Source organism: Alosa alosa, chromosome 23, assembly GCF_017589495.1.
Source record: "Alosa alosa isolate M-15738 ecotype Scorff River chromosome 23, AALO_Geno_1.1, whole genome shotgun sequence".
NCBI classification, from domain to species: Eukaryota; Metazoa; Chordata; class Actinopteri; order Clupeiformes; family Clupeidae; genus Alosa; species Alosa alosa.
In genome coordinates this window covers 29,055,840-29,067,613 of record NC_063211.1, presented here as the reverse complement: position 1 = coordinate 29,067,613, position 11,774 = coordinate 29,055,840, and the positions used below count along the sequence as shown (strand labels likewise).

At 41.7% G+C, this 11,774-nt stretch overlaps 1 protein-coding gene across 5 annotated transcripts in view; it reads right to left on the bottom strand.

Annotated features, from left to right (window-relative positions):
* Positions 1-1,941: 1,941 nt before the first annotated feature.
* slc4a10a (solute carrier family 4 member 10a) overlaps positions 1,942-11,774 on the bottom strand; it is a 60,663-nt gene continuing 50,830 nt past the window's right edge. For 3 of the 5 annotated variants that reach the window (XM_048234264.1, XM_048234265.1, XM_048234266.1), the window contains 11 exons: positions 9,753-9,858; positions 8,671-8,832; positions 8,249-8,362; positions 7,999-8,160; positions 7,663-7,914; positions 7,262-7,330; positions 6,788-6,961; positions 6,495-6,617; positions 6,170-6,234; positions 5,943-6,053; positions 1,942-3,613 (listed from right to left, as the gene is read on the bottom strand). In XM_048234264.1, coding sequence (XP_048090221.1) covers positions 3,535-3,613; positions 5,943-6,053; positions 6,170-6,234; positions 6,495-6,617; positions 6,788-6,961; positions 7,262-7,330; positions 7,663-7,914; positions 7,999-8,160; positions 8,249-8,362; positions 8,671-8,832; positions 9,753-9,858 — 1,417 coding nt within the window. In that variant the 3' untranslated portion in view covers positions 1,942-3,534. Of the gene's footprint in view, positions 3,614-5,322; positions 5,362-5,942; positions 6,054-6,169; positions 6,235-6,494; positions 6,618-6,787; positions 6,962-7,261; positions 7,331-7,662; positions 7,915-7,998; positions 8,161-8,248; positions 8,363-8,670; positions 8,833-9,752; positions 9,859-11,774 lie in introns of all 5 variants that reach the window. The other 2 variants (XM_048234268.1, XM_048234267.1) reach the window with 2 other exon arrangements.

Below are 11,774 nucleotides of genomic sequence, written 5' to 3'. Positions count from 1 at the left end.
TATGCCAAACCATGAAACGTTAAACTGCGTCCAAAAACATCTTTAAAAATCTTCTGATATTGATCATGCATATGGCAAAGAAAGATATGAGATCGTTGGTCTTGGAATTTTTGAAAATGCATCGCGACTTGGACCTCAGATTACTTGCAGTACCCGGCATTACCACAAGGAAATGGTAGTGACGCCAAGTTTGAACCTGATTTGGAGATAAGCACTTTTCCACGCCAAAGACGTTTTTATAAATCTGAGCCATCATGGATTTGAGCATACGATGGTCTAAGATCAAATCTGTAAGAAGAACGGTTTTATAAATGAGGCCCCTGGTCCATTCTACTTCTATCAATGGTCCTTAAAATGCTTCTACAAATTCATTGAGTCCACCTGATGCTTGTCCATGCTTGTCCTTTTGTAACCTTTCTCTCATCTTCACAAAGGAACTCTGGATCTCATTCATAGTGACCATTGGGTCCTTGGTTACCTGTCTGAACAAGGCCCTTCGTCCCACATTACTCAGTTTGGCTAAGGGCCAAGATTGGAAGACTGCTGGTTGTTACAAACTTCCATTTGAGAATGACGGAGGCTACCGTGCTCTTGGGCCCTTTCAATGCTGCAGAAATGCTTTGTGTCCTTCCCCAGATCTGTGCCTTGACACAATCCTGTCTGGCAGGTCTACAGACAATTATCTCGACTTCGATTGGAGCGCTGTGCGGAGATTGATGCAAAAATAAATTAATTGAATCCATTCTAAGATGAGTCTGAAACATAACAAAATGTGGAAAACTTAAAAGGGTCTGAAAACTTTCCGGTTGCATTGTCCCTAGGAAGGAAATATTACAATTTCATGCAAATATAGTAATAGGCTATTGAAGAATTGGTGTAAAGCAATTTGTGACTCTCTGGGCCAGGGGAGAGCTAAGTTACAGGGCTGGTTCTCCATAGACGGATAGGGTACGGCTGTAGAAGACACACCAAGCTAGTTTATCATAAAAGGTTGTTTACCATAAAATTACTTCAAAGCTGTTATAAAGGTAAAAAAACTTGCATGGGATGACTTTCATCTGTCTGTCAGTTTGTTGTAGTATGCCTACAACAAATGGCATTTAACTGACCATAGTAACAGTCAGGGGCGTCATGCAAGCCGTGGCCTACTGGTTAGCACTTCAGACTTGTAGTGATGTAGTACTCAATTCTCAAGAGACCAATTTCTGCTTTCTCGGTCTCGTCTCGGACTCGTTCCTTCAAAGACTCGGTCTTGACTCGGTCTCGGACCACAGTGGGAGGACAAGGACTCTTAATTTCAGACCGAGTCCTCGAGACCAACGCTTTTTTTATGTTCATATAAAAAAAACGCAACACATAACAACAATAATAATAATAATAAAATGCAATGTTGACCGGCATTATTTTAAAATGACATCCCATGGTGCAATGCAAAGCAAAGTTCTCAATGTCTCGTTTTAAATGTCAGGGCCCTCGGAAGTCTACCAATGAAGTGTGGAGATACATTGAGCCTCGTAAATGGGTGTAACAGTGATTTATTTGCATGGCTAGCCCAATGCCGAAGCACCACTATTGAAAAAGCTGTTGGTAGCATCGGCTGACTAGCCAGATTTTGGAGTGCAGGGGACAAGCCGAGATGGGCTATGAGACATACGTTCACACTCGGTATCATGTTTCAATACACTTTAGGTCAATATCACACCGGAATTCTCCTTTAACAGAGCAAGCAGGAACTCTCCTCTATCTGAGGACTAAGCTTAAGTATCTATTTTGTAAGTTGGTGAAAGAACTGTAAGCTCAAATTCAGCTCATTAAAGTGTAAGCTCAATAAAGCATGTTTAGACACACACATTTACACTTAGGCCTATACACATGATTTTAAAAACAGTAAAGTGGTCTAATTTATACGCAAGATTTATACACACAGAGAGAGGACAGAGCCAATGTTAATCAGCTTTATTAGCTTTCACATGTACTTTTTGAAAAAAGTCACAATAACTATTTGGTCAACAATGGAAACAATTATTTCTACAAGACAATACTGATTTGAACGCAACATCAGTATTGCTTTGAAGGTTTAGTTGAATAATCAGTTGCAAAAAAACAAAAAAACATGAAAGTGCACAGTACAAAAAAAAAATCTACCACCTGCCTCTTTGGGCAGTTTCAAGCATGAGAAGCCAAAGGAAATGGCCCAATACTTCCATACTACTCTCTCTAAATCTGATTTAAATTACATATAGACAGGTAAGTCATGACACTTTATACAGTACATGGACGAAAGTACAAGATGGAATGTACAGATACAAATTTCCATTCAAAACTTGATATAATGCCATCTTATCAAAGAATTATTGCATCCTTCTCTCTTTCTCTCTCTCTCCCTGACCATTACACACAGCAGGTTTGATACAGTTAAACGCACACATTTATGGAACAGATATGTCAGCCGCCAATCAGGAGCTTGCATGGAGAAGTTAAGTGACATGACTGACAACATAGATGGAACAGTATGCAGGCATAACAGGTCTTTTTTTATCCCATTTAAACAAAATATATATGTAAGCTTTCTATATACTATATGTACTGTTGACCCGACCCCCCCTTATCATCTGTACATGGTTGGTTATTCTGCATTCAAAACATGCCAACTCACAACTCCTAAAAAGGGTTACGACAAGTCAGCTGAGATTCTAATGGGTTGAAAGAGGAAGGTAAGAACAAAGATTGACAGTGAGTTTGGGTAAAGATACTGCTACAAAAAATAAAGAAATAAAATAAAATAAAACAGCACCCACTTTAAAAAGTATGGATGTGGTGAAGCATTCAAGATGTGCTTCACAAGAATTTAAGAACATACTTCTTGAAATATACTGCTAATATACTGACAGTTTACATTTATTACAATTGCAAAGATTTCAGTAATTTTGTGATATATTTGCTATAAGAACATTTCAGACATAAACACAATATCTACTGAGTACATTTCTTAATTTCTATTTCTAGCACTTTAAAATAAGCTACATACAAAAAATGGATATATTTAATATACGAGATCATTTTCAAAAGGAGAATATTGAAAGTCAAAAATTAAAAAAAACATACAAAATACACACTATTCATTTGAAAAAAAAAAATTTTGAAAATGTTATTGGACCATTATTCAGTATGGAACTTCACACTGAAAAACTCCTGTGTCCTCACCCCTTCCATTAGAAGTACTGATACATCACACACATACACACACTCTAACACAGAAAAACACAAACTCTCAAACAAGCACTCGCGCACACAAACACACACACACACACACATACACACACAAAGACTATGGAAAATGGTGCAATGGTTTCCTGGAGGTTTCCACAACTTGTACAAACACAGACAAATGTGAAAGGAACGTATAGAAGTTTTGGAATGTGGCACATTAATACATGCATGCAGGTGATGTGTGTCCATTCACACACACAAGTGTGTGTGTGTGTGTGTGTGTGTGTGTGTAGGTTATTAATCATTGATGAAATAGGGAAAATGTCACAAACTGGTCTCCCTGTCCAAGCCTTTTTCGACATCTCTTTGGCGATCATGTCTTCGGCTCATCGCTCCGGGAAAACTGAGAGAAAAATGGGAGGTAAAACGACATGGGTGTTACTATGGCTTCCATGGCAACTCAGGGCTGTCAGCCCACAAATGTCCTTCTTCACATGACAACACCTGCAGACAGGCCACATTAGTCTATTCAGTGCTGTCTTTCCTCCTACATTGCTGCATATATGAAACATTTTAACATTTAATGTGTTTAAGTACACAGTGGGTAACAGTTCTAGATAGAAACTAAATTATGCATTAAAGGACAACATGCTGCATTTATTCCACATGAATTATGATTTCCTTAACTAAGTAACCATGAATGGTAAATTATATTGATTTCAGTATTAAAGGTGTCCAATAAAATATACTTGAATAAGCAAGGCTGGTATAGAAAAATGGCAAACCTAATTATATATGATTTGATCCAACAATTAATCTTGAGACAACAAGTGTGACAGATGTTGATGAGACAGATGTTATGATGGCTCAGCAGCTTAAGGCGTTGAGATCAACACCTTCAGCCATGTCTGAGAACATTCACAATTGAAACCTCCATTTGGGTAGTTGATAAATGCCTCTATGGAGGAGTGGCTTTTTTCCGAGTTATTGCTGAAGGGAACCATGAGTGTGGAACTGTCAGTTTTGAGTGTTTCAGAGACAATGACAACATCAACATTGTCATGCAGAAATGTTCCATCTACCATTTCCAATTTCCCATGACTTCATGGATGAAGATTTCTCTCTCTCTCTCTTTCTCTTATCTCTCTCTTTCTCTCTCACTGTCACCCACTCATTCGTTCACTCATTCACCTCTCTCTCTCTCTCTCTCTCTCTCTCTCTCTCTCTCTCTCTCTCGAGCAACACTCATGCGTTATGACTGAGCTTCCTTGCACATCTCCCCCTCGTTCACAAACAAACATGCACACACACACACACACACACACAGTCTCATGCAGTGCACACAGACACACTCGCAGAGCACCACCACAGAAACGAGCAAAAAGAGTCACACTCCAATGGAAAAACCACAGACAGAGACAGAGACAGACATTTTCGAGCCCCCATGGAGATGCTTTTTTTTACCCTGATGCAGTTTATTCAGGCCTGACCCAGTGGCATATCTGAGAGTGAACAGGTTTGTCTGGCAGTGACTAGACCAAGTCAGACGTCTACAACATAATGTCATTAGCAATCAGTGAGACGGTTTGCCACTACAGCCTTTGCCACTACTTATCTGATTTCAAGCACTGCACTGGCTAGCCAGAGCCTTGGCAGTTTAATGCAGAGACAAACATTTGCCATGAGACAAACTGTGCTAATTGGCCCACAGTAAGCAGCCGTCTGAATGGGCTTTGCACAGAGTGCAGAGTGCAACACGGAACAGCATCTCTGCCAGATCAAGGCCAGACTCCTCCTGAGGATGCTGCTATAGTATGGGCAAGTTGTTGTTTTTGATGTAGAAACTATTGATACTGTTTACCAATTAAATGGAAGTAGGAGTTTTCTAGTGATAAATTCTTCTTTTGAGATGACCTAGGGCATAGACTAGACTACTGAATTAAATTTCTGTGTCATGAAGCAAAAAATAAACTGCATTCTTCAAAAGAGAAGAAAAAAAAAAAAAGACAGTGATCAGGGAGGGTGGGGGAGGGGGTGGACGGGAGGTGGACGAGAGTGGCATCACCATGGCAACGGGTGTACCCCAGGTGAGGGGAGAGGGGAGGGGCTTACCTGTAGCCAATCACCTTGTAGGAAGTTTAGGTGGGGGAGCTTACATGTGAGATGGGATGAGAGATAAAAGAGTCAGGAGATGTGAGCTGTCGCCAGGTCAGAAGTTCTCTCAGAGACCGAGGGAGCTTCGCTTTTTACATACACTACAGAGGAGGTAGCAGGACTGGGCAACAGTTATACAGAGGAACAGTAACACATCAACGACAGCTGCAAAAAATCAAGTGCTGGAAGATACATTCCACTCCTTAGGATTCGAGGAGCTCAGTCATAAGTGAAAACAAAATGCATAAAAACGTTTCAGCTGAAATTGCCCAAGTTTTAAGTCTCTATGGCACAGCTATTGAAGAGATAGGGTCTAAAAGCAACCCCCTCTTGGCACATGGAATAATGTAGAGAAAACATTAAAAAGCAAAGTGCTCCTGTGCTCCAAAAGACTTAAGACTTAAGAAAACTAGATTTGCATACACCACAGATGCACAATGTGAATTTGATCTAAAAATAAATAACTCATTTTGCAGAGGCGTAGCACAAAATCAAGCTAGATGTTCCAAAGCAACTACCGGTATGTGGAATAAAACTTTTAATCAGAATGTGCAAATAAGAGGAGAAGAAGGTCAAACCTTTTTGAGGTCATGTCTTTTTTGGTGTTCTCTGGGTTGAGGCCTTTAAAAACATTACCAAAAGAGGCCTTTGTCATTTCATCAGAAATGTTAACTATGGAGGGGTCATCCCTGGTGAGAACAAAAATATGAACAGAAATATTAATGTACTTGCTGTTAAACACCACATTACATAGGTAAATGTTAATAAATCAACACATCCTAAATGAGCAAATTATTTCACTCACTTGTAGTGTCCCTCCAGGGGCACCTGGACGATTCCCTCATCCTCTAACACTCCACTGTGGACCTCCTGAATGAGACAAGAGCCACATTAACTGGACAGCCATACCAGATACTGAGAACATGTGAGGGGATCTGTTTACGCAGTCTGTGGCCACTTCTGAGGGAGAATGGCTGCTTGTACAGTATTACATAACTCTAATTTGATGAAAGTATACATAAACAGACATGTACTGACACAGAGACAGAAAGACACACACAAAAAAGGAGGCAGACAGACAGACAGACAGACAGGCAGACAGACAGACACACACACACACACACACACACCTCTTCCTCTGCATCTTCCAGCTTCTTCTTCTTGCTCTCTGGCATTAGATCATCCAGCCAGCTTAGGTCCCTCTTGCTAATGACGAAGTCCAGCAGTTTACGGATGAATACCAGAGCCAACACCTACACAGACAGAGAGGACAATGTTAACAATACTTGCAAGGTCACTTGTACAAACACACAAACACACTAAACCCAAACTCAAAGGCATACAAAAACACACAGACACACAATTGCAAATCTATGCAGAACATTGTGGAGAAAACTGACACACACACACACACACAGCTCACCATCATAGGGAAGACTATGGCGGCTCTGGAGGTCTTGATGACCCAGAGCAGCACCAGACAGGTAAGCTGGATGATGGTGAAGAGGTGGACCTTCCGCAATGGAACGTGGCGCAGGTAGATGAAGTCAGGCTGGTGCTTTGCTGGCATCCCAAAGAGCTTCAGACGGTCAAAGAACTGACACACACACACATGCACATAATATAATATATACTGTAAAGAAGGTGCATAGTGCACCCATAATATTTCACAGCAGAAGATAAAGCATTAAACTGGGAAAAACAAAAGTGTCATGGTTATACCAGGAAATAAGTGGGGAAGAAATGTATTTATGATGACTAGTACCATGATGTTTATACTATTTTGGGTGTTCACTGTGAGCCCTTGAGAGCTCCTGCAATGTGCATGCATTTAAAGGAAATTAGCTAAATGAAATGGGCTGTGTCTGGAGGGTGCAGGGGAAGGCCGGTGACTCACCTGGATACCTCTGAGGGAGGAAGCGCCCATGTACAGAAACACCCCATACAGGACAGGCATGGGGATGAACTGTAACAGAAGAGAATCATCTGATAAGACTTATAGCTCCTTATAGTGATTTGTAGGGATTTGTTTATATTTTTGGTGAAATCCGACAAAGGAACGATTTGGACAACCAGTGAGAAACCGAACCTCTCAAATTACGTGCTGATTTATTTCTGGAAAACCATTTTTTTTTTTTTTTTCAATCAGAGATGTTAAAAAATTCAGAGAGGTTTAAACTACACAGTTAGAAATCTATGATTTAAAAGCATTTCAGACATAATGAAGTGGGCTTTAAAAGCCAGAATCTGTTTCCCCTTTTCCCTCTCTTCCCCTTCCTCCCCCTCCCTCTCCCTGACCTTGAGCACAGAGGTCATGAAGACTGAGCAGCCCATTAGGGTGAAGATCATGAGTCCAGTGAAGCGCTGCTCGCGGATGCCCAGGAACTTGGGCTGCTCGCCAGGCGCTGAGCACTCTGACTCCAACTTCAGGCTGTTGACGTGCGAAATGGAGAGCACTGTTGCCGCCACAAACCATGGCAACCCCATCACTGAGCATATGCCCAGCATCACACCCACCACAAACAGGTCCAGGTGGTATCCGCAACCTTTCTATAAAAGCAACACATGCAAACACACACACACATTAGTTACAGACAAAGACACACACACACACACACACACACGCACACACACCTTCAGCTTGTGTTCCTTGCGGTTAATGATGACGGCGGTGATCTGCTGGTCCATGAAGATGAGGATGGTGCAGAGGAGCGCTGGGATGCAGGAAATAATGGTTGTCCACCATGGGTTAGGACCTAAAGGACTGATCAGCCACCCACGGTCATCTCTGGTTGGCTGTGGGAGGTCACATGACGGACATTACTGAAGAGTGTCATGATAGCCACCCAGATCAAGTGCTAAACAGGCCGTTTCCTTCACTAACCTTAAACTTACTGGGAACCTGAAGCTTTGGAGAGGGGACACCCAAGCCATAGTCCACTAGGACCATGGTGAGGATAGTGATGAACACAGCAAAGTCACTGATGACCTGCCTGACCTGAGAACAGACACCAGAGGAAATCAGGCCTCACTGCACTGTACACATTTGCCTATGTCACAAGGGTTTTAGAAAACCTTCACTAGACATACTCACAAGAATGGACAAACACACAGCTGTGCCTGCACAAACACACACATACTGCACAAACACACACAGCTGTGCCTGCACAAACACACACATACTGTACTGTACAAAGCCATCCACCTGCACAAACACACCACATACTGTACAAAGCCATCCACCTGCCCATGCACACCACATACAGTACTGTACAAAGCCATCGACCTGCACACATACAGACTTGCCTTGGTGGGGAAGTAGCGGCTGGTTTTGAACTCCTTGAGGAAGAAGGACATGGCCACAGTGGAGAAGAAGAGCACCACTGACCAAAAGAGAACGTCAGGGACATACGGGCCGTGATGACCACATGCAGTTCCCTCAAAGTGCCCTTGCATGTCTATGCAGCCCTGCAATACACACACACACACTTTCAGACCATACAGTGTCCTCAATGCACAGTGCATTGGTTTTAAGAGAACAAATCTGTGATAAGATCTGTTCTCCCTCTTTCAATGGTTGTCACAAACTATATTAGTATTTAAGCTTCAAGATGCCTCAGTTTACAGCTTTGTAATGACATTGAATACAGCTCAGCCAATAATGGCCAAAGACCAGAACTGTCCATTTTATGTAGCATGATTTCTCACTCTGGGTAACTGTCCTTGAGCTGCCCTTGCATAAAATGCACATGACTTGTGAGAATAAGGGCCTGCAGAGTCAGAGCTGCACCAAAGATTTAGAGTAAAAAAAAGGCTGCACGATTAATGAACTGAACTGAAGTAGATTGGATTTGTGTTTGGATTTATTTGGCTAAGCCAACGATGAGAAAGACACAGAGAGAGAGAGAGACATATACAGTACACTCCTACATCCTCAGGAGGGAAACCTTCATGATGACGAGAATCTGCAGAAATGTGCAGTGTCATGTCAGTTCACCGAACACACACACACACACACACACACAAAGACATGCACGGAAGGGCAGTGTCTGTGGGTTGATTCAGAACAAATAAATCCGGCAAAATCCAGTCCCTAATCTCCATCTGTGGAGGAAACGTCACCCAGCCAGGAAAAGGATGCTGCCCAAGTCCTTCATTTTGCCAGAGTTTAGAGTCAATGTAGGTAAAATGAAAGCTTTGTTTTTGCATTGGTTGGGTTTATGCCTTCAAGCCAGCCCACCCCATACACACTTTGACACACAGTGTATGTTCGTCTGTGACCCTCTCCTGCATGCATTCTACAGCCAGAAGGATTCCCTTGACTGGGCCCCAAGGGTAAAGGGAAATAAAGCACAGACAAACACACACACACACACACACACACACACCTGAACATCCAGATTTCCCCAGTCGACCAGAGTGCCTGTGATGTTGTTCTGCTCCCAGTATTGCAATGTGGCGTTACTGGGATCCTTAGGCATCACACACACACACCTGCAGCAACACACATAAGCAAACATGCATTACCACATTCTTTTCAGAGCATAAAAAAGTATTGTATTCATTCATTCTAGGCCTATACACACATGCCTATAAATAAAACAAAATAAAATAAATAATAACATAACCTACATAACATTATAGAGGAGGAAGGGAAAAATAAAAATACATAACATATTAAAATATTAATAATGAAATAATAACAATAATACAATAAAATGTACTTAAAACAGGTACAATTTGACATAGGAAGGAGTACAGATCTGAATTGATTATAGGAATGTAGGAGAGTTCATTTTTATATTACATTGAAGATTATTCCAGGAGGTAGGGGCACCATAACAAAAGGCCGACTTTCCCAACTCAAAATGGATACGAGGAATCTTGAGCATCAAACAGTCATTTGATCTGGTCTGATAGGGACCAGAATTCCAAACAAGCATGTTTGAAATATAACCTGGTAATTTCCCAACAATACCTTTGCAAATTAACAGATGCTAATGATTATGTCTCCTCTCTGTCATAGATGACCAACCCACTTTACCATAGAGGACACAATGATGAGTGCTATAGCCATCACCAGTAATGATTCCCAGGGCAGAGTGGTAGACTTAGGCTACGTTTATACAGTGACGATGAAAAGAGAAGACGCAGAAGTGGCGTCTCGTCTTCATTTTTTTATTCGCGTTTAGACGAGCATTCTCAGGAGGAAATCTTTGTTTTATGAAGACGCAAGAGTATGTGATATTCGATTGGATATGCATTCCAGACCGCTGGGTGGTGGTGTGATAGAACCTCGGTACGTCACGCGCAGACATTCTAATTTGACAGTTTAGCCAGAGAGGTAATCAAGGATCTTTGGTTTAGCCGTTTAGACGGAGACGCAACCCGGGTCTTCTTCAAAACTCTACACTCTGGAAACTAATTCAGCAACTTGTTTCTTACTTCCCATAGGGAGGCTGGCTTTGTTTATGTAGAAGAAACCAATTGTATATCTCAATTGCTTTACTAGGATGGTGATATGGTGACTAAATGTGAGTTTCTCATCCAGCTAGATAACAAGATATTTGTATTCAGAGACTCTATCAATGCTGGACCCACAGTGGTTATTTGCACACCTCAATGTTCCTTGCTTTAATTGACAGGATAGTGGAGAATGACAGGAAGTGAGTGGGAGAGAGAGTGGGAGGTGGGATCCGGAAAGGACAACGGGGCAGGAATCGAACCTGGGTCGCCGGCGTATGGTGCAGGTAAATAGCATATATTTAGTTTTCTTTTCATTTAGTACTAATTTAAGATTAATGAGAGCTTCTTGAGGAACATTAAATGAAAGCTGTAGATTGTCAATGGTAAGTTGAACAGAGTCAGCAATACAATACAAAAGTGTCATCAAAAGATTATTAAGAGTGTGCTCCAGCCGTGGTGCAACTGGCTGGGGCACCTGCACCATACGCCGGCAACCCAGGTTCGATTCCTGCCCCGTTGTCCTTTCCGGATCCCACCCCGACTCTCTCTCCCACTCACTTCCTGTCATTCTCCACTATCCTGTCAATTAAAGGCATAAAAGCCCCAAAAAATATACTTAAAAAAAAAAGATTATTATGAGTGTTTGTGTGTGTTTAAGGGGTTACATGACTACTGATTATTACTAGCTGAAAATCTTTTCATAACAGCAGCTGGTAAGTGAAGTTGTGACAGTATGTAACGGTAGAGTGCTCTTATTGTACTTCAGTACAGCTGTACATAAAATTACATATCATAACTGTGTGACACTGTAGTGCCAACTAGTGTCGACTGGTGGTTATAATAGTCAACTAGTTGATGAAATCCTGTGTATGTGTGTATACAAACATTTTTTTGTGTGTGTGTGTGTGTGTGTGTGTGTGTGTGTGTGTGTGTGTGTGTGTGTG